At 34.1% G+C, this 24,930-nt stretch overlaps 1 protein-coding gene across 6 annotated transcripts in view; it reads left to right on the forward strand.

Moving 5' to 3' along the window:
- Window positions 1-24,930, forward strand: part of LOC126970089 (G-protein coupled receptor Mth2-like) — a 43,634-nt gene that overhangs the window by 3,845 nt on the left and 14,859 nt on the right. For 2 of the 6 annotated variants that reach the window (XR_007730533.1, XM_050815814.1), the window contains exon 4: window positions 1,621-1,699. The exons of 2 other annotated variants lie outside the window; for them this stretch is intronic. Coding sequence is in view for 2 of the 4 variants with exons in the window: in XM_050815814.1 (XP_050671771.1) it covers window positions 1,621-1,699 (79 nt within the window). In the remaining 2 variants the exon portion in view is untranslated. Of the gene's footprint in view, window positions 1-1,620; window positions 1,700-7,738; window positions 7,779-21,267; window positions 21,456-24,930 lie in introns of those variants that run through there. 2 more of the 6 variants (XR_007730534.1, XM_050815812.1) reach the window with 2 other exon arrangements.

Below are 24,930 nucleotides of genomic sequence, written 5' to 3' on the forward strand. Positions count from 1 at the left end.
ATTCTCCGCGAAATTTGACACATTTTTCCATACGATGGAACCAATCATTGAAGCAACCATTCCATTCGGAAGTTGGGGTCTCCAAAATGGCCGTTTTGTGGGCGTCCACAGCTTCTTCAGGTGATGAAAATCTCTGACCACGCAATTTATTCTTTATTTTAGGTAAAGTATAAAAATCATTAGGGATTAGGTCGGAGCTGTACGGCGGATGGTCTAATAGTTCTATGTTTTCTTGCTCTAAAAACTCTTTCATTCTGTACGCGGTGTGAGAACTCGCATTGTCGTGATGGAGGATGATGCGGCGGTTGCAGTTCTCTTTACGGAGTTCAGAAACAACCTGTGGTAAACAAATGCTAGCATACCAATCTGCATTAACCGTTCTTTGTCCCTCAAGAGGAATAGTCGCAACATGGCCGGTTTTGGAGACAAACGTGGCCACCATTTTTTTGGTGGCTTTAACTCAATTTCGAATACCCAAACTCGTGACTGGTTTTTTGTTTCGGGTTCATAAGCGTATATCCAGGATTCGTCACCTGATACGCTGTTGTATACAGCATTTGAGGATCCTGCGTGGAATCTTTCGAGAGTTCTGACGCACCAAGTAACGCGAGCCGCTTTTTGCTCTTCACAGAGCAAATGCGGCATCCATCGGGAAAACAACTTTTTTATACCTTATTGTCCATGCAAGATTATTTGTATTTGACTCATGCCAATGTCTAAAGTTGTCTGAATTTCGCGGTATGTCATATGTCGATCTTCCTCAATCAGCTTACGCACAGCATCAACGTTTTCTTTGGTGACCGCAGTTTTTGGACGACCTTGACGGGGATCATCACTGAGCTTGACACGTCCACGTTGAAATTCAGCAAACCAGCGATAAATTGTGTGTTTGGATGGGGCTTCATCACCAAATGCAGAAATCATCCGGTCAACACACTGTTTTTGTGTTAAACCACTTCGAAAGTCATAATAAATCATCGCTCTAGAATTTTCTCGAGTCAATTCCATTTTCTCAACGGCTAAACAAGTTTGAAAAGACCTTGTAAAAGACCTTGTGACAAGACCGAGAACCTTTTTTGTTTGAATGGTATTTGATTTTTAAAACCAAGGAGTTTTCAATTAAAAATAATTTAATATGACGGGAACAGTGGAAATATTCCATTCCCGATACTTTTAGTGCAGCCTATGTATATTTCTGATCAGAGCTTGCAGAAAGCAGAATGACTGTTATAGCCAAATAGACATATTTCGATGTAATATGTACGATTTTGTATCTTTTGTTAAAAAAATTGGTACCTAAGGTTTATATTTGTATCAGTGAGTTAATTGGCTCTTTTAATTTTTGTACTTTTTTTTGTAATTATTTTTAATAAGTCTTAAAACTTCATACAACAAACAACATAGTAATAAGCTGGGAACTATTTTGGCTTGTGTAATATTTATCGTTTATCATACCTTTATGTAATATTAATAGCTGTAAGTTTCATTATACATATAAATAAATAAACAAAATAATATATTATTAGAACCATACAAAGTATATACAAACTTAGAGCAACGGTAGAGCTTAATAGCTGGCATAAATTTAACGTGTACAACAGGGCGTTTATTTTGTTTCAGCATGTGCTATATATTACTTTTTCATGGCTACGTTTTGTTGGATGAATGTCATGAGCTACGACATATGGTGGACATTTCGGTAAGACGCAACTTATTTTGTACAATTTTATTATAAACTCAATATACAGGGTGTAGGTGATCGTTATGTGTGCACAGGCGATTATTCCGTAACTGTAACAGATATCAAAAAACTTAAAACTGATATCGAAAGCAATTTACCTAATGAGTAAAATGACAATAATAACTTTTTAAAAATAAAACGAGAAATATAAAAAAAAATACATTAAACACTCGCATACATTTTATTTCTTAGTAAGTACAAAATTTTGTATTATACAATGACGAGCTCTGATGATGATATTATTATTAATAATAATAATAATAATAATAATAATAATAATAATAATAATAATAATAATAATAATAATAATAATAATAATAATAATAATAATAATAATAATAATAATAATAATAATAATAATAATAATAATAATAATAATAATAATAATAATAATAATAATAATAATAATAATAATAATAATAATAATAATAATAATAATAATAATAATAATAATAATAATAATAATAATAATAATAATAATAATAATAATAATAATAATAATAATAATAATAATAATAATAATAATAATAATAATAATAATAATAATAATAATAATAATAATAATAATAATAATAATAATAATAATAATAATAATAATAATAATAATAATAATAATAATAATAATAATAATAATAATAATAATAATAATAATAATAATAATAATAATAATAATAATAATAATAATAATAATAATAATAATAATAATAATAATAATAATAATAATAATAATAATAATAATAATAATAATAATAATAATAATAATAATAATAATAATAATAATAATAATAATAATAATAATAATAATAATAATAATAATAATAATAATAATAATAATAATAATAATAATAATAATAATAATAATAATAATAATAATAATAATAATAATAATAATAATAATAATAATAATAATAATAATAATAATAATAATAATAATAATAATAATAATAATAATAATAATAATAATAATAATAATAATAATAATAATAATAATAATAATAATAATAATAATAATAATAATAATAATAATAATAATAATAATAATAATAATAATAATAATAATAATAATAATAATAATAATAATAATAATAATAATAATAATAATAATAATAATAATAATAATAATAATAATAATAATAATAATAATAATAATAATAATAATAATAATAATAATAATAATAATAATAATAATAATAATAATAATAATAATAATAATAATAGCCTTTAATAACAATCTTCACATTGTTTTCGATTTCTATCACACCAGCAGCATCTTTTAAATCGTCGCTCCATCTACGACTCGGTCTCCCAGTTTGGCCCATTTTTCTTGTTGGCCTCGTATTAGGTGTCCTGCCCATTGCCATTTGAGTTTAAGTTTATTCTATCGATTTTCTTAATCCTTAGTATACTTCTTTCTATGTTATGTTGACATGTTTTTAGTTTATTGAGATTATCGTTGGTGCCCATGTTTGAGATCCATACGTCATGGCTGGGAGTATGCAGGTGTTATAAACAATACTTTCGAGTTTTAGTGGTATTGACGGGTTTTCCGTAATCTCATTTAGGGACCAGTAACGTTTCCATCCTATATTTATTCTGTTATGTATTTCCTTTGAGGTAGTATTTGTAGGGGAGATTATCTGGCCGAGGTAAGTATATTCGTCAACGGAGTCTATTGTTACGCTGTTTACTTCAATCGGTGATCTTAAACTATTCGTCATCAGCTTGGTCTTCTTTGTATTCATCTGCAGGCCCTCCTTTTCGCTTTCTGATTCCAGTTCTTTGTGCATGACCTGCAGTTTACATGGGTTGTCTGTAATTATTATCAGATCATCGGAAAATCGGAGGTGGTTCAGCATCATTATAAAAATAATAAGGGTAAAATGAGTAGGTACTATTCCACTTAAAAATAAGGAAAGTAAAACATTTCTACTATCTCATATATCATCGTGCTCTAACCAACTGAGCTAACCGTTCGAGTGACATATCGTCATAAAATCTTGTATTTAGGAGTGGTAGTGCCATGTTGGGTTCTCACGGACACAACCGAATTGGTTGCGCCCGGAGAAATACCACTCCCCCACTCGAAACCGGCGTATGAGTAAATTAGGTTTAAAAGTATAGTTTCTACCCCAATAAAATATATATATTGTTAGAAAAACTTGATAATTGGTAAATAAAGTAAAAAGTGAAATTAAAGTTTAGTGTTGTTGTGCTCGGAGCTATTGCGTCATCCTTAAAACGCTGAGCTACTTTACTAATATAACTACCTAAAGTTACTTTGCCGACAGCTGATTGAAGGAGATAATAAGAGAAGTATTTTGTTTTTTGTAATAAAAACAATATAATATACTAGCTGACCCGGCAAACGTTGTTTAGACATATAAAGTATAATTCACGCGATAGATTTATAAATAATAGCCAATGTCTATTCTGGTGTGTAAGCTATATTATTATAAAGTTTCATCAAAATCCATTCAGTAGTTTTTGCGTTAAAGAAGTTCAAACATACATCAAGACATACAAACTTTCACATTTATAATATTAATAGGATTATTTAATTAAGTATCTATATATCCTACTGCCGTGTATTCAGTGTCCAGTAAACGTTACTCTCTGTTAATGTTAAAATTTCAAATTATCCTAGTTGTTAAATCTATATTACCTTAGTCTTAAAAAGTAGATAAGTGTCCGTACTTCAATAACAAGCAGCAAATTACACAAATTTAAAGTGAATCTTGAATTAATACTGTGAAATCAAAACTTCTAGTGGTTCCAGCGTCACCATTAAGTGTCATAGATTAGTGACAAATCAAAGCAAAACCTACACTTATACACCATAACACGGAACTACAATTCACGGATTTTAAGGATTAACTAAATAAAATCGTAATTTTGTGCTATAATAATTAACTAAGTGAATATGTGTTCGTGAAAAATAAATTCAGTTGTGAAGATACTTTTAAACTGAACAAACTTAAGTGCAATCGTGCTCATGATGTTTGATATTTGAACGGCATCACTTCATATATTTCGATTTATTTCTAAAATACAGTATGGCCAAGTGGTAATGAGAACGGACTTGAACATCGGCGATTCCGGTTCTAATTCAAACTGATATATTATTATTTTATTTATTTTCATTTTACTACGTTAAAAAATATATTATTACCATTTCCCTTAGTATACTCTAAAGCAAAATATAAGTAATATCATACCACTTCATTCATTTATAACCCCTGTAAAAATTTTAACCGCAAAAACAATTACAAATGAAAGACCTGCAGTATTTATTCGAACAAATATAAAATGAAATGCAACATCAAACTGAACGGATAGTATCGCAAATGGATACAAAATTGGCCTCTTTAATGGTTCATATTGGAGAGTTAAAGTCAGAAAATCAAAACCTAAAAGAAAAAAGAAAAAATATGGAGAACCAAAATAGAAAAAACCATATTATTTTACACGGACTAAAAGAGAATGAACGATCAACTGTTAACCTTATGGAAATAGCAGTAGAAAAACTAAAAAACGAATTAAATATAAACTTGAGTAACAGTGATATTGACTACATTTACAGAATAGGAAAGAAAGAGGTAGAAGAACACAGAAAAATAAGGCCAGTACTCATTTCACTAACGAACAGATGGATGAAATACGAAATAATAAAAAACAAGAAGAAACTTAAAGACATTTATATCACCGATGATTACTCTGAGGAAGTTATTGAAAAGAGAAAAGCACTAAAAATAAAGATGATGGAAGAAAGAAGCAAAGGAAACTTTACAATTATCAAATTGATAAACTCATAGTTAAAGATAGTACTTCCTCAGAAACTACCCAACGACATTAAAGAAAGCCATCTTCACCTCTAAGCCAAATACGCAAACAGACTAATAGCTCAAACAAAAAGAATAGAAAAAATGCATTTGATGTGATGAGAGAAAGAAGCAGCACTTTATCATCGTTAACGCCAATCATGACCAGAGATAAAAACACAGCACAGGAAATAATCATCAGCCACCGCAATAAACCGCAAAGAAAAAACAAGTAAAAACACAATAATTATAAGGAAATTAAGAAACCAATCCTCAATCCGATTGGTCATTGTGAGGATTTAGACCAAAACCCTCCATCCAAAGAAAAAGAATTATTAAAAATTTGTACATACAACGTGAGATCATTGTCCTCGGTAGAAAGACTTTTAGAATTAACTAACGCACTACAATCTATTAATTGTGACATAATAGGACTTGCTGAAGTAAGAAGACTAGGCTGCAGTATAGAAGAATATCAAGAATATATATTTTGTTACATGGGAGAAACTAAAGGCAAGCATGGAGTAGGATTCTTGGTGAAGAAGAGATTTAAAGAAAATATATCAAATTTCACAGGAATATCAGAAAGAGTAGCACTGTTACAAATGTCTTTTTACGATATAAAAATTTCAATAATACAGGTATACGCACCTACAGAAAAAGCAAGTGATACAGATATTGATAAATTCCATGATGACCTTCAAAAAGCGCATGATTTAGCAGACAGCAAGGTTGTAGTTAAAGGAGACTTCAATGCAAAAATAGGTCAACCTAAAACAAGAGAAAGTATGGTCATGGGAAAATATGATTCATTGGACAAAGAAACGAAAGAGGAGAAAGATTAATAGAATATGCTCTTGAACACAAAATGTCAATAACTAATACGTTTTTTAATAAAAAATTAAAAAATAAATGGACGTGGATGTCGCCAGATCAAAAAGTCAAAAATGAAATCGATTTTGTCCTGACGAATTCACCAAAATCTGTCACAAACTTTGAGATCTTAAGTAAACTAAATTTTCCGTCGGATCATAGACTGTTACGACTAACTTTTATATTAAGTTGTATCAAGAAGGGTAGGAGGTCATACAGAACAAAGCTTCCCATCCCTAAAACAGAAGAAGAAACAAAGAATTACTTAGAACACTGTAAATGTTACATGGAAAAGAAACAAGGAGAATGGGAAAAAGAAATTGATGTACAAACTTATTACAATTTTGTAGTAGAGGCTATATTACAAAGACCTACACCACAAAAAGTGCAGAAAAAGAAAAACCGGGTCAGAATATTTAGTGAAAAAACAGACAATCTAATTAAAAAAAGAACAGAATTGATAAATACTAAAAATAAGAATAAAGAACTTAAAGAAGAATTGAGTAAAATTTATAAAGAAACTAAAAAATCGATAAAAAAAGATTACAGTACTCATAGGAAAAATATTATCACAAAAAATTTAGAAAAGAACAGAAGCGTAAAAAGAGCTTTCAAAGAATTGTGTACTCATAAAACATGGATCCCCAAAATTGAAAATAAAAGAATCATAGCAAATACTAGAAAAGATATAATGGATCAAGCATCAAATTTTTATAAAGAATTATATCGCAAAACAGAGGAAGAGGAACTGAGGTCTGAAATAACAAAACATACAAATAATAAATGTACACAGACAAATGATATTGTAGCTGTACCTACAACCAATAATATCAATTAATACAAATGTCTAATACCTAACTTGTAACGTAGCATTATAGATCGTAGAAATAGAAATCGTGCATAATAACTGTAATAAGCGTATGCCGAAAGATTCGTTCTGACAAGAACATTTTATTTTGTATAACGTAATATTAGCTTTGACAAGAACATTTTATTTTATATAACGTAATATTAGCTCTGATAAGAACCATTTCATAATGCTGTACATCAACTCATAGAATCATACAGATCACCAGTAGTCATCTCAGTGAAGTTTCAAGCATCGTACTTTCTTTCGACTATCAAAATAAAATGTTCTTGTCAGAGCTAATATTACGTTATATAAAATAAAATGTTCTTGTTAGAACGAATCTTTCGGCATACGCTTATTACAGTTATTATGCACGATTACTATTTCTACGATCTATAATGCTACGTTACAAGTTAGGTATTAGACATTTGTATTAATTGATATTATTGGTTGTAGGTACAGCTACAATATTATAATACAAGAAACAGAAGTATATAGCCCAGGCCCGGACAACATAAGTCATTATCTCATTAGATACTTAAATTTTATGCACCCATTCTTGTTCTTCATCTGACAAAGCTATTTAATATGATAATTGAGACAGAAGTAGTACCGAAACAATGCATCAGATATCATATCTATTATCTTCTATTATATATATAAAATTGGAGGTGTGTGTCCCTATATTTCACCTTGCAGCCAAAACTACGCATCGCAGACCAAAAGTGTTTGTATGTGGCAATAGGTTCAAGGTTCCCATTGTGCACTATGGTGGTTGCAAGTCGATAATTATAAGGGTGTAAAAGATACGGGGGTTGAAAGATGTTAACTTTGAAAATGTGACTATTATTGATCTAAAATGGTCTGGATTGTTCAGGAAATTTCTGGAATGTTCTAGAAAGCTTTAATATGTATACCAATGTTCTGATCGATCGAAAATGTTCTAGAAAATTCTAGAATGATCTAGAAAATTCCAAAATGATCTGGGAAGCTCTAAAATGATATGGGAAGTTCTAAAATCGACGTTTAGATTCTGATCGAATGAGAATGTTTTAGAAAATTCTAGAATGATCCAGAAATGTTTAGAATGATCTGGGAAATTCTGGAATGATGTAGGGAGTTCTAAAATCTACGTTTAGATTCTGATTAAATAAGAATGTTCTAGAAAATTCTAAAATGATCTGGGAAGTTCTAAAATCTACATTTAGATTCTAATCGAATGAGAATGTTCTAGAAAATTCTAGAATGATCCAGAAATGTCTGGAATGATCTGGAAAATTCTAGAATTATATAAAGAGTTCTAAAATCTACGTTTAGATTCTGATTGAATAAAAATGATTTAGAAAATTCTAGAATGATCTAGAAATTTATCGAATAATCTAGAACATCCAAGAATAATTTGGATATCTTTGGAATGTATTCCAAGGCTCTGATTGATCAAATATATTTGAAATGTTCGAAAAAATTCTAGAATCACCTAGAAATTTCTAGAATGATCTAGAATATTCCAGAATGTTTTAGAAATGATTTATATGCCACGGTTTTGAACGATTAAGAATGTTCTAGATTGTATGCTAATTTTCTGATCAATATAGAATGTTCTGGAAATTCCTCCAATGATCTAGAAAGCTCCAAAATGTATCTCAACTTTTTGATAGATTAGAAATATGCTGGATCGTTCTAGAAACTTTTAAAATTTCTTGAGATACTTAAAAGTCGAAATTATTAGAACAATCCGGAAAATTTTGTCGGTAGTGGGGATAATTTTTGCGACTATATAAGCTGAAATGTCAAACCCGTGCTTCAGTCGATTTTTTATAAGAATTGTATAACGAAAAAATAAATATTAAAAATTAAATAATCATAAATAACAGCGTATAGTGTTTTTTAAAGTGACGAATCAAAAGTTTTAACGTGCAGTGTAATACACAATATTGTTTCTTTTTTTTTAGTTTTTTTATTTTAGTGCAGTGTGAAAAAGGTGAAAAAAAAAATTAAAATATTACTAACGATGCCGAAACGTAAATGCGTATTCTCACGTTCTCGAATTGTATCGAAAAGGCAAAAAATGTCACGGAGAAATGAAACTACAGACGAAAGAGAACAACGTCTCACATTACTTCGAGAAAATTATCATCAAAGTCGAAATAATCAGACTGAAGAGCAGCTTAATGATTCTAAAGAAACGGACCGAATCAGAAAAAGATTGCAAAGAAAAAGAAAGACAAATGAACAGGCAGATGATAGAAGAATACAAAATGCAATAAGAATGCGTGATCTTCGACAAAATGAACAAATGGAGGCTCAAGTTTCTAAAACAACTGTATATTCTGTTCGTCAAAAACGTCGGGAAAAATACAGTCTTGAACAAGAGGCGTTTCATTATAATCCTACTAGAAATTATTTTGAACATTCAAGTATAGTGATCGGAAGAATGAATGAAGTATGCAAATTTTGTGAAGCTAAAAAATTCAAAGGAGAAACGCAAAGTATATGCTGTTCAAGTGGCAAAATTAAATTACCAGAGTTAAAATCACTGCCACCGGAATTTCTAGAATATATGAAAGGAGAAACACAAAATTCTAAAGAATTCTTACAATAAATTAGAAATTACAATGCATGCTTTCAAATGACTTCATTTGGAGCAACTGCAGTAATTGAAGAAAAAGGATTTAATCCAGTATTTAAAATACAGGGACAAGTATATCATAAAATTGGATCATTATTGTCACTCCCAAATAATACTCCGAAGTTTTTACAAATTTACTTTGTAGGAAATGAAGAAGACGAACTGGATCAAAGGCTTTCAAATTTTACAGAATTGCGTCGAGATATAATTCTTTATTTACAGCGCTTTCTACATGAAAATAATGAGTTGATAAAGATATTTAAGACTGCGATGGAAAAAATGGTTTCGGATAATTATAAAATAATAATTCGGGCAGGTAAAAAGCCAATTGGCGAACACGAAAGACGATTTAATGCACCTCAAGTGAAGAAATCGCGTAGTTATGGTGGACAATTAAAGTAGTTATAGGGATATTGTGGTACAACGAAGAAGTAATAAGTTGGAACGCATCGCTGAAACTCATCACATGTATGACGCCTTACAGTATCCACTAATATTTTGTCATGGTGAAGACGGTTACCATTTTAATATTCAGCATGTTGATCCACAAACAAATAGCCCTACAAACAAAAAAGTTTCTTCCGGAAAAGGAATTTTACGCATATCGGATAATGGAGAGAGTGAATAAATACAATCATATACTCAACTGTCGGAACTTGTTTTTACAGTTTATTGTTGATATGCAAGCAAAAATAGAAGCAGAAAGATTGTTATTTATTCGTCTAAATCAAAATAAATTACGAACGGATGAATATATTCACTTACGAGATGCGGTAGCCAATGATGGGGATGTTGAAAATTTGGGATGATTAGTAATTTTGCCTTCTACATTCATTGGTAGCCCTAGGCATATGCTTCAATATGCACAAGACGCAATGGCGTATGTGAGAAAATATGGTCGTCCTGACTTATTCATAACGTTTACGTGCAATTCGTCATGGAAGGAAATTAAAGATGAATTACAATTTGGACAAAAGTCACAAGACAGACATGATTTAATTGCGCGCGTGTTTAAACAGAAACAAGTAAAATTCATTAATGCAATTGTGAAGAGTTGTATTTTCGGAAATGTTAATAGCTGGATGTTCTCCATTGAGTGGCAAAAGAGAGGGTTGCCACACTCACACAATTTAATTTGGCTGAAAGAAAAAATTCACTCAAATCAAATCGATGACGTTATTAAAGCAGAATTCCCAAATCCGGTTGAAGATCCTGTTCTATATGAAATAATCGTGAAACAAATGATACATGGACCTTGCGGGGCACTTAATATGCAATCACCCTGTATAAAAGATAATAAATGCTCAAAACGATATCCAAGATCATTTTTGAGTGAGACGCAAACGGGAGATGATGGATATCCGCAATACCGACGTCGACCACCGAGTGAAGGAGGATTTACGGCAAAAATTAGAGTACGGGGTGAAGAAATCGAAATTGATAATCGATGGGTTGTCCCTTATAATCCGTTATTATCGAAAATGTTTAATGCACATATAAATGTAGAATATTGCAGTTCAGTTCAGTCAATTAAATATGTGTGTAACTATATTAGCAAAGGAAGTGATATAGCTGTCTTTGAAATTACAAATGAAAATAGATATGATGACATTTTAAGTTATCAAATGGGACGATATATAAATAGTAATGAGGCAGCTTGGCGTATATTGGGGTTTCCGATTCATGGCAGGGATCCAGCTGTTTTTCACTTAGCAGTTCACCTTGAGAATGGGCAACGGGTATATTTTACTAATCAAACAGCACAAAAAGTTGCAAACCAACCTGTTAATACTACGTTAACTGCATTTTTCGAATTGTGTCGAAGTGATCTATTTGCTAGAACTCTTCTTTATGGAGATGTTCCCAGTTATTACACATGGGACTCATCGCGAAAAGTATTTAATCGACGAAAGAAAGGAGTTTCGGTTGAAGGATTTAAATGTGTCTTTAAAGATAAAGCTATTGGTCGAGTATATACGGTATATCCAAAGAATGCTGAATGTTTCTATTTACGTCTACTATTACTACTATTACTACTTCATGAAGTACGTGGACCAACTTCTTTTGAAGATCTTCGAACAGTAGATGGTTACATTTGCGAAACGTATCGTGAAGCATGCCAGCGTCGTGGTTTATTAGAAAATGATAATCAATGGGAGCAGGCAATGAAAGAGGCAGCAGAAACAGCAACAGCGAATCAACTAAGAGAACTCTTTGCTATAATTCTAACATCGTGTAATCCTTCAAATCCGAATAGACTATGGCTGAAATATCGTGATAGTATGAGTGATGATATTCTAGCAAGACTACGTAGAGAAAATCAAGATATGAATATTACATTCAACGTTAATATTTATAATGAAGCTTTGATAATTTTAGAAGATCGATGTTTCGCAATATGTAATCAAACTTTAGTTACTCTCGGAGTGCAATCTCCTAAAAGAAACGAATTAAGCGCGACTAATTCTGAATTATCAAAAGAACTTAATTATAATAAAGATGAATTGCAACGTTACATTGAAGAAAATGAACCAAAATTAACATGAACACAACGAATAGTATATAACACAATAATAAATCGTATTGAGACGAATGCAGGAGGAATAATCTTTTTAGATGCACCCGGAGGTACTGAAAAAACTTTCCTCATTAATTTGGTCCTAGCTACAATTCGGGTGAAAAATGAAATAGCATTAGCATTGGCATCCTCTGGAATTGCCGCGACATTAATGGAAGGTGGAAAAACGGCACATTCTGCACTAAATTTGCCATTAAATGTAGCTGAACAAGAATTCCCAGTCTGTAATATCACAAAATTTTCTGTACGTGGCCAAATTTTAATAAGATGCAAACTTATAATATGAGATGAGTGCACGATGGCTCATCGAAAATCACTGGAAGCGCTGGATAGAACATTACAGGATCTTCGGAAAAATACAAAACTAATGGGAGATGCTTTATTGCTACTATCAGGGGATTTTAGACAAACGTTACCAGTTATTCCAAAATCAACACCAGCTGACGAAATAAATGCATGTTTAAAGCGATCAATTTTTTGGAACAATGTTGAAAAGTTATCACTGACAGAAAATATGCGAGCGTTAATTACTGGAGATCCAAAAGCACAAGAATTTGCCGACAATCTTTTGAAAATTGGGAATGGCACCTACCCACTAGATCCACAGTCTGGTAAAATAATTTTAACTGAAGAGATATGTCATGTGGTAGACACCGAAGAACACCTTATAGACAAAATTTATCCATCCATACAACAAAATTATTTAAATAAAACATGGTTGTCTGAGCGAACAATTTTGGTTACAAAAAATGATGCAGTAAAACGAATAAATGAAAAAATACAGGAAATGATACCGGGAGAGGAAAAAATCTATAAATCAATAGATACAATGATGAATCAAGATGAAAGTTTCCAACGGAATTTTTAAATTCATTAAACCCACCTGGTAAGCCTTCTCATGAATTAAAGCTAAAAATTGGATCATCAGTCATATTAATGCGAAATCTTAATACGCCAAAATTGTGCAATGGTACAAGACAAATTTTGAACAACATCATTGAGGCAGAAGTTCTCACTGGCAAAGAAAAAGGAAACTTGGTTTTTATACCAAGAATTCCAATAATTTCGAATGATTTACCATTCTATTTTAAACGGTTACAATTTCCTGTACGATTAGCTTATAGTATGACTATCAATAAGGCGCAAGGTCAGATGTTCCGATTTTGTGGAGTTAATTTAAAAGAATCCTGTTTTTCACATGGTCAACTCTATGTAGCTTTTTCACGCGTAGGACAGAAAGAAAATTTATTTGTTTATGCACCAGAATGCAAAACTGTAAACGTAGTATATAAGAATGTATTTCAATAAAAATGTGTAGGATATCAGTTAATGTTAGATGATAAAAGATATTAATGTCAACTTAGTCGTAAGATTTTAATCTAAAAATAAGTAAGATCAATAAATTAATAAGAAAAAAGAAAATGTGTCTTTTATGTGAAAAATTGTGAAGTAAGTAGTGATAGATTATTAACATTAACAAATAAGTATACAATTAAAAATTACCCAGCGAAGCGGGTATTCATAGCTATTATTATATAAAAAAGGCGATCCTAACAATATAGCGAACTACAGGCCTATTAATTTACCGGCAAACATATATAAATTATTTTCCTCAATAATCTTCAAAAGGATAACACAACAAATTGATAACGAACAACCTGTAGAACAAGCTGGCTGTCGCTCAGGTTTCAGTACAATGGATCACCTTAGAACAAGTTTTCGAAAAATATAAAGAGTACAATAGAACACTTTACGCAGCTTTCATTGATTATTATAACAAAGCATTCGATAGTATTAGTCATGATTCAATTTGGAAAGCACTTAAATCCCTTAATGTACCTCAAAAATGTCAGAACATAATAAAACACATCTACTCTAATAGTACCAGTAATGTTAAATTGGAAACAAGAGGAGAGTCAATAAAAATCGAACGCGGAATAAAACAAGGAGGCCCTCTGTCCCCAAAAATTTTCATTTTGGTACTGGATTATGTATTTCGACAAATTGACTGGGTACACAAAGGCATAATAGTTAATCGCTGTTTCTTGAGTCATCTAAGGTTCGCTGATGACATCGTAGTACTAGCAGAAACTCGCAAAGACCTAGAAAATATGATCAATTCACTAGACAAAGAAAGTTTAAAAATTGGATTAAAAATGAATTTCAATAAAACCAAAGTGATGACCAACAGTTTTCAAATACCCATCTCCACTAGCGGCAATGAAATTGAATACGTTGAAAAATATATATATCTAGGCAAACAAATATCATTTGATAAAAATTCCAACGAAGAAGAAGTCGAAAGAAGAAGGAATCTAACCTGGAAAAAATTTTGGTCTTTGAAAGAAATTCTAAAGGGAGATTTCAATCTGAAGCTGAAGAAAACTGTAGTTGAGACATGCTTATTACCTTGTCTTCTATATGGATGTCAAACATGGACTTTCACGAATAAAGTAAAACAAAAAATTAGAACGACACAGAGAGCAATAGAAAGAAGTATATTGAAAATAAGACAAATTCAAAAGATAAGAAATGTTCTAATTAGATAAAGAACAAAAATAAAAGATGCACTGACCCACGCATTGAAACTAAAATGGCAATGGGCCGGTCGTATATCAAGACTCACAGACAACAGATGGACGATAAAGACAACGAAATGGAAAGGGCCGGTGGGCATTACAAAAGTTGGAAGACCATGTAAGAGGTGGGCTGATGATGTGATTGAATACGCTGGAAAATGCAGGCTTATATTGGGCAAAGACCGAATAGTGTGGAAAAAAATGGAGGAGGCCTTCATCCAAAGAGGGGCCCATACTACTAATTAAACATTTATTATTAAGATATAGAAAAAAAAGAAAAACTAACATAAAACTATTATCTTTTTAAGTTCTTATAATATTAGGCTTAAGTTAAGTTTACTAACAATAATTATAAGTTTGTTTTAATTTTTAAAATTAGCTTAACTTAATTATGTAATTATGTAATTTAGTATGGGAATAAAAGGCTTTTTTATTTTATTTTATAGTGCCCATGTTTGACATCCATGCGTCATGGCTGGGAGTATGCAGGTGTTCTAAACAATACTTTTAAGTTTTATTGGTATTGACGGGTTTTTCATAATCTCCTTTAGGGACCAGTAACGTTTCCATGCTATATTTATTCTGTTATGTGTTTCCTTTGAGGTAGTATTCGTAGGGGAGATTATCTGGCTGAGGTAAGTATATTCGTCAACGGAGTCTATTGTTACGCTGTTTACTTCAATCGGTGATCTTAAACTATTCGTCATCAGCTTGGTCTTCTTTGTATTCATCTGCAGGCCCATCTTTTCGTTTTAGGATTCCAGTTCTTTGAGCATGACCTGCAGTTTACATGGGTTGTCTGTAATTTCAGCATAATTATAAAAATAATAAGGGTAAAATGAGTAGCTACTATTCCACTTAAAAATAAGGAAAGTAAAACATTTCTACTATCTCATATATCATCGTGCTCTAACCAACTGAGCTAACCGTTCGAGTGACGTATCGTCATAAAATCTTGTATTTAGGAGTGGTAGTGCCATGTTGGGTTCTCACGGACACAACCGAATTGGGTACGCCCGGAGAAATACCACTCCCCTACTCGAAACCGGCGTGAAATAGCGGCTATGCCGCTGTGTTTCGTCCGGTGAGTGGGGTATCTGGAGGCCTACACCCCCCTCCCAAATACAAATGGCAGCACGGACTAAAAATAGATTACTCCAGGAGGGTACCAGGCTATGCAGTCCTGGAGAATCCATCGCTGGGCGTCCACAATTAGGGCCTGTACCTAATAGTGGTCAATATACCCGGGGTATAATTTGGAACACTCCTTTATACCGCGGGCTGGCGTGTGCGCTTACGTCAGGGAGGATGTCTGTTCTCGACGCCTGAGTTTTCTTGCAGGACAGGACCTATCCATCATCTGGCTGCGTGTAGACTGCGACGACCATCCGCGAATCTACGCATACCTGTATAGGTCACAAAGCGGTAACGCAGAGACACAGCTACAGATTCCGTGTTGGAGCAGATCCCTATTGCAGAGATCGTATGTCTTGGCGATTTTAACGCCCACCACGCCGAATGGCTAGTCTCGCGTACCACCGATCATGTAGGGAGATCTGTTCACGACTTCAAATTCAAATTCAAATATTTTTATTCAAAATAGGATTTATAATCACTTATTGAACGTCAAAATCTACCACCCATTCAAAAGAGACTGCCTCAGACCTGAGAAGAATGGGCGCAAGAAACTCAGCGGGCTTTTTTTTTTATATAAAATATGGATTAAAATGATATATCGTACAATAAACATTTATAATTAAAGAGCCTGAGGGTATTCGCTTTAATCCCAGTCCGTGGTGTCATTAAGAAAATCTTTTATGCTATAATAACCTTTCCCACATAGAAGCATATACATCGCCCCACAAAAGACTTACTAACTCGACCCAACCGAGTAGTAGGCATAACAAGATTATGTTTGTTCCTAGTGTTAACGTTATGAATGTCACAGTTTCTAGAAAATTCCTCAATGTGCTTATGAACATACAAAACATTATCAAAAATGTATTGAGAAGCAACAGTCCAAATTTTTATTTCTTTAAATTTTTCTCTTAATGATTCTTTAGGACCTAGGTTATAAATCGCGCGAATAGCTCTCTTCTGCAGCACAAAGATAGTATTAATATCGGCCGCACTGCCCCATAACAATATACCATAGGATAATACTAATACTAATAATAATACTATGAAAATAACTAAAGTATACTAATCTCGCCGTATCTATGTCAGTTAACCGTCTGATTTTCTTAACCGCATATGCTGCAGAACTAAGCCTATTCGCCAATCTTTCAATATGGGGTCCCACTGCAATTTGGAATCAAGAGTAATGCCAAGGAGTAATGGAAGGAAGGTTTTACCACCTCTCCATTTAATAAAATATTCGCATCTACATTTTTGACATTTGGCGCGGTGAATTTAATATATTTGGTTTTATGATTATTTAACAATAAGTTATTGGCGCTAAACCAGTACACGATGTCAGATAGAGCATTGTTTACTTCGTCATATAAAACTTGGCTTCGTTTCACTTTGAATATAAGTGAAGTGTCATCCGCAAACAATACCACCTCGTGTTTTTTTTCTACAAGGTTAGGTAGATCATTTATATAAATTAGGAAGTGGAAGGGTCCAAGAATAGACCCTTGTGGTACCCGCATACCGAGAGGAGTCCCAGGAGATCTCCTGCCATTCACCTCGACCCTCTGAATCCTATTATTTAGATCAGAAGATCGAGTGCAGATCCTTTTATACCATAGTGGCATAGCTTCTTGACCAGCGTTGAATGTTGAACACAATCAAAAGCCTTAGATAAATCACAGAAGATACCAAGTGCATTCTGTGATTCCTCCCAGGCCTCAAAAATATTCGTGATGAGTTCAACACCGGCATCCGTAGTCGAGAGCCCCTAGTAAAGCCAAATTGTTTTATATGAAGTAACTTATAAGTGTTAAAGTGAGTAAGCATTTGGCTTAAAATATTTTTTTCAAAAATTTTACTAAGGGTTGGTAAGGCACCACCGAAACAGGGCGATAGTTATTCGGGTCAGAAGTGAGTCCCGATTTAAATATTGGTGTAATTTTACTATACTTCAGAAGGTCAGGAAACACGCCATGTTTAATACAGCTATTAAAAACTAGTGCTAGATATGGTGCTATGACGTCAATAACAGAACTTATTATTTTTACAGATATGCCCCATATATCAGCAGTTTTTTTCATTTCTAAGGATCTGAAAGCTTTAATTATTTCTGCTGGGCTAACAACAAAAAATTGAAATTTTGTTTACATTCCTTAACATTTTCCAAAAGAAGTGACTCGGCAACACTGGTGGAATACACAAGGGTGCTTGAGATGGAAACTGGAATGTCAGAAAAAAATTTCTCAAAAGCAGAAGCTACTTCCTGCTCAGAGTGGATTTTTGTATTGTTTATTATTAGATTATATTCAAACTTGCAGTCTTTCGCTCTTCCAGATTCCCAGTTATTAACTTTCCAAGTCATTTTTATTTTATTTGAAGCATTTTTAATTATTTCTCTAATATGCGTTGACTTAGCAATAGTACATACTTTCTTAAATAATTTTGAATATTTTTTCACATATACAAGGAAAGATGCATCATGATTACATGATGATCTTCGCCTTAGCATATGGTCTGACGCAACTGGTTATTGCGCCAACGCGAATCCCAGATGTGTAAGCTCATACACCTTTACTGTTGGACCTTCTGTTGACCTCACATCTGGACGGCTACCTAGTTTCCGTTGACCCTCCTCTGGGATCGTCTGACCACTGCCTGATCCGGAGCACCGTGCCGATCACGCGCTTAACACGGCCTCACGGCTTCTTAGGCTGTCGCCGCGTGTGGCACTATAGGTTAGCAGAGTGGGACGAGATGTGGTATTGTTTGCATCCTACCCGTGGAGGCAGATCTCTTTTTCGCTGGGTGATCCAGATGCCGCTGCTGACGCTGATGTGGTACTGCAACGTATGGAACTCTTCATTCCGTCCTCCTCTATGCCTATGGGTGGCAGGTCCTAACCATGGTTTGACCGCTCCTGCAAAATGGCCTCTCGCCGAAAGCAGGAGTGCTATCAGGCTTGGGCCGATTCGGTGGTATATAAAGATGTGAATTCCAGCGAACTTAAAAAACAGTTCAATCATGCCTCCAGGTCCTTCAAAAGAGTTATTGCTGACGCGAAGTCGAAGCACATTGGCAGAATTGGCGAGAGACTTGCACGCCTTCCCTCTGGAACTCATGCGTTCTGGTCGCTCGCCAAGGCTGTCCAAGGAAACTTCTACCAGCCAGCCATTCCGCCACTGCACAGGGACGATGACTCGCTGGCCCATGACGTGAAAGAGAAAGCTAATCTCCTGGGCTCCCTCTTCGCGTCCTACTCGACTCTAGATGACCAAGGAAGGAGGCTTTAGTGCACCCGATCCCTAAGAAAGGTGTACGCTCGGATCCGTCCAACTACGCTTTGTTTAGTTAGTTTACTTTATTTATTTATTAGCTCCTTTTTCTCTAAAGTAATGGAGTCGATCATCAACCGCCAGCTAATGGGATACCTAGAGGAGCACCAACTGATCAGTAACTGCCAGTACGGTTTCCGTCAGGGTCGCTCAGCTGGTGATCTTCTTGCATACCTCACCCATAAATGGGCACAAGCGGTTGAGTCGAAAGGAGAGGCGTTGGCGGTGGGTTTGGACATAGCGAAGGCCTTCGATCGGGTGTGGCATAAAGCGCTTATAGCGAAACTACCATCCTATAGGCTTCCCGAGAAGTTGTGCAAATGGGTCTCTAGCTTTTTGGCCGATTGGAGCATCAAGGTTGTTATTAAAGGTACATGCTCCGACTTAAAACCCATAAACGCTGGTGTCCCGCAAGGCTGCGTGCTATCCCCTACACTGTTTTATCTGTATATCATTTATATGCTGCAAATCATCAGTATTCATTGCTATGCAGACAACATCACAGGGTATGCTTCCTACAACATGTCCCGGGATAGCGTCGACGAAACACGACGACGATTTATATAGAAGACTATGCTTTGCAAAGTCTCGGAATGGGGCCGACAGAATTTAGTCCAATTCAACCCCAAGAAGACACAAGTTTGTGCGTTCACCACAAGAAAGTCTCACTTTGTCGTATCCCCTCGATTCGAGATCACTTACACTAACTTATACTCTAACTGCCACAGCCTGTAATGGAATAGTTGGCGTCGATATATCGAGCGACGTTCAGTTCAGTGGTTACTTGGAAGAGAAGGCCAAACTGGCCCCTAAAAAGCTTGGTGTACTCAGTAAAGCGAGACAGTACTTCACTAAAAGCCACCGCCAGCAACTTTATAAAGCGTAAATTCGGCCTCACATGGAGTACTGTTCTCACCTCTGGGCGGGTGCCCCCCAGTACCAGCTTCTTCCATTTGACCGCATACAACGAAGAGCGGTTCGAATCATCGACGATCAAGGCATCTCCGATCGGCTTGATTCTTTGGCATTGCAGAGAAATGTGGGTTCTCTTTTTTACCGCATTTATCATGGGGCCACCCCACCTTAAAGGCCGGCAACGCATTTCTTGACACACCTGTTGTTGCGGATGACCATGGGCGGTTGCTTCACCTCTCCCCATCCCGTGAGCCTCTTGCCCGTTTGTCCACTTTTATATATATATAAAAATGCTTTGTTCAACTTTCAGCTTATGGCTTCATCTACAGGATCTACTTTACAGTTGATAACCTGCTCAACCATAATATTTGCATATTAGGAAATTTACTTGAGATGTCACTCTTGTAAATCTAAACAATTTGTTATGTTTTTAAAGTGATAACCCTAACTTCTAGGATTAATACACAAATAAAATTTGAAAACAAAATTTGTGAACGATGCGGGACTCGATCCCACGACCTCCGGCGTTCCGTGCCGGTGCTCTCGCCAACTGAGCTAACCGTTCTAGTGACGTTTCGTCATAAAATCTTGTATGCTTTTTTCAATTCTCAGTTTGTGGCTTCATCTACAGGATCTATTTTACAGTTGATAACCTGCTCAACCCCATTAATTTTGCATATTAGGAAATTGACTTGAGATGTCCTTGTAAATCTTTTTCTCTCATTTTATCGTTTAACACTATTGTATACTATGTTTTTTGCAAATAAACATATTATTATTGTTATTATAAATCAAATTCTTTTACCTTTTATTTCTAGAGGTTACGCCAAAGCAAGGCAAATTCACCGTCGTGGTGAAATGTTTAAATTTCGAATGTATAGTCTATACGCTTGGGGAGTGCCGTTACTTATGGCGCTAATACTTTATTTTATGAACGCTGCGGATCTTAGCCACGCTCCGTGGATTATTCAGCCATCGGTACCACGTTTCGCTTGCTTCTTGACAGGTTGGTTATATAATATATATACTCTTTACCATTTACTTATAGCAATAATTATAATGATGCATTTATACATATTTATAGAATATATGTTGAGCTGCGGCTTTTATGAAGGCTTAAAAATTCTGCTATGTATAAGAGAGAGTCACGGTGCCGTCTCACAGGCTTGCATTGAAAACTAGCGTGCAGTAGCACCGCTTTGTTTCAAAACGAGAGATATGATCACTTGATGTCTCTCCATCATGATTTGAAATTGGTCCTCAAATAGATAAAGAAGATATCGTCACTTACCTCTAGAGCAGCATGGTTTCATACATGGTCGCTCCACTAATACCAATCTTGCTGTTTTTACTAATTACGTTCAGCGTGGAATGGATGATGGTTATCAAATTGACGTAATTTATACTGATTTTGAGAAGGCGTTTGATCGAGTCGACCATATTATACTTTTACGCAAGTTGCAGGAACTAGGGATTCGTGGTGATCTTCTTCGTTGGATGGAGTCTTACCTGTACAATCGTTCGCAAGCTGTGGTCTTGGCTGGGCATCGTTCTGACCTTGTGGATGTTCCTTCTGGAGTTCCGCAAGGGTCAATTTTGGGACCATTACTTTATTTATCTTATTTATATGATATTGGCGACTGTTTCCAGTTTGCTAAATTTCTTATTTATGCTGACGACACTAAAATTTACGCTCGCATTAAGACTGAAATAGATTCAATAAACCTTCAGAGTGATTTAATCAGACTGTGTGACTATTATCATGACAACCGTATTGGAGTCAATGTAACTAAATGTTTTAAAATCACCTTTACGCGAAAAAGAAATAAATTAGAATACCAATACACATTACTTGATGTTCCTTTAACACGAACGAATAGCATTAGGGACTTAGGAATAGTGTTTGATACAAAAATGTCAATGTCAGATCACATTGCTGCAATAACTGAAAAAGCTTACAGGAATCTAGGTTTCGTTATACGTGTAAGTCAACCTTTTTCAGGTTCAGAGTGTATAAAAGTTCTTTATTTCTCATATGTTCGTAGCGTCTTAGAATACTGCTGTAATATCTGGAACCCATACTATAGGATATATATCGATGAAATAGAGAATATACAATCAAAATTTGTAAAGGTATTAGAATATCACCTTCAGCATTATAGTTCTAGTTATGAGAAATCCTGTAGCCACCATAAATTAATGCAATTAAAAGACCGGCGAACTTTACTAGATATGTTATTTCTGTATGACGTGTGCAACAACAAAATTGACTGCCCCGAGCTTACATCTTCATTCATGCAATTTAGAATCCCGAATAAGCGTACAAGGCATACCACCCTTTTTAATGTCCCAATTACTCACTCTATTTATGCACAGAATTCGGTGGTCTGCCGTACCCTTAGCTGCTATAATAAACATTTCTTACCAACAGATATTTTCGTCCATACTAAAAGCTCTTTCAAAAAGGAAATCATTTTAAGTATACTGTAATCGAAGAGTTGAAAACGACTTAAGACATACGCACATACACTCATACGCACATACACTCATACACACCTTTATATTTATTAGTTAATTATTTTTTATTTTGATTTAATCATAGTTTAATTAGAGCGTTAAATGTTATACCATAAATAGTGTGAACCTGTAATTGGCAGTTGGCCATCGCATAATATTTTTGTTATTAGTTTAATTTTTGTGTGCTGTTGGTTCAATAATAAATAATAAAAAAAAAAATAATATCCCACGAAGCAACCGACTATGCCAGGGATGAAGAATCCCTTGGTATGTTATCTATTATAAAGCGATTCAAAACCATGAAAAGCATAATTAACGGCCAGAATTATCATCACCAAGCAAAGACCGATAGCACGGCTAAGATTTCATCATCATTGAACGGCTTGCTATCACAAGGTATAGATAAAATATCAAATCTTCTATCATTTGGAGTTTACGAGAGTATTTTCAGTTGGATCACCTCCTTCGTTATCGACGGATATTGCTCGAAACCAAAGCTCGTGACGGCTGAAGTATCTCAAGGCTGTGTGGTATATCATACATCGCTTCCTCTGCATATGAATGATATGTTGGATGCCTCCAACATGTAAATGACAATGTCGGAGATGGCGTAAATATTAGGCATGTGAGTCTCTCGGGAAATCGTCGACTAGTGTCGGAAGACTCTTGTGTCAAAGACAAGTAAACATTATTCAAAGAGCAGGCCTGTCTCACTCCTCGTGTATGTATCAAAAACGTCAGTAAGAGCGGCGGCCATGCCAGCGTATCTATCCAGTAGGGACTCACATGTGCTCACGATCAAGCACCTACTTGTTCGATACCTACTTTATCGATCCAACCGATATATAAAAAACGGAGAAACATAAAAAAACAATACATTAAAGGTCATTGCGACCCAAAAGTAATTTCTGCGGACCTACTATAAACTCTTATTGGGATTCAATTGACAACCTAAAATGAACTGCTTTGCTATTTCGTACCACGACGTCATTAGAGCTATCCATTTTAGCTTGACGTCAAATCAATAAAAGACGAGGCAGTAAGGGCCCGTGCTATAGCCTGTTCGCAAGAACGAATTAAAAAAAATGTACTCTGTGGTCCTGTCAAATCAAACATTATTTTTACGAAAACACCTAAGCAATCATTTAATTTGTAATTCAAAGAACTATATTTATTTAGATTACTATTATTTAATAAGTACGAAAAAGGGCTTAATGATTTATAATTTGACGCTATAAAGCGCAATTTTAAAATGTATTTTTTGTATTTTCTACGCAATAAGCCGCTAAAATCATATCATTTTAGGTTTCAAAACGCAACGCATAATTATGGTTCGAGTAAGAGAGACAAACTTATGAAACGACTGTAGAACGTCATCTCTTTCTCACACCGCAGACCACAGACAAATTTATTTCGTTCAATCTTACTAAGCGATCCGTACGCCATTCAGTAAAAGGCACTTCATGGTACGAATGTTAGCGTAGTTTAGGTAACTAAACCAAACTGCACCGGAATCGCATCGCTAATTAAAAGATGATGGTAGGCCTTCTTATCTTCTTAAAGACACTGAAAGGTAATCTATTTTAACGTGGTAATATTAATGGTTAATGGTTGTGTTTAGTTTTTCGTACTTAGATTTTTTTAAAGAAGGCGAACCTACTCGTAATGTCGGCAGAGGTATGAGTCACGCGATAGAAAGAGAGGCAATTTCTATGTGAATAAAAATGTAGGTTAATAGCGCTGTGCGATGTAAATTACACCTAATAGTCCCTATTGCTTTTTGCCTTTTGTATTTGTACATACTTTATGTATATTCTTTGCAAATAGGCTTAATCTAAGCACTTTGGAATCGTCGTTATAAATATTTAATTATCCTTACCGAAGAATTCCATGTTTGCACCACACGTCACAAGCTTTGATATCGTCCTAACCATCCACATATCCACATAGCCTCACATCCAGAT

This window comes from Leptidea sinapis, chromosome 20, assembly GCF_905404315.1.
Source record: "Leptidea sinapis chromosome 20, ilLepSina1.1, whole genome shotgun sequence".
In the NCBI taxonomy this organism is placed as follows: Eukaryota; Metazoa; Arthropoda; class Insecta; order Lepidoptera; family Pieridae; genus Leptidea; species Leptidea sinapis.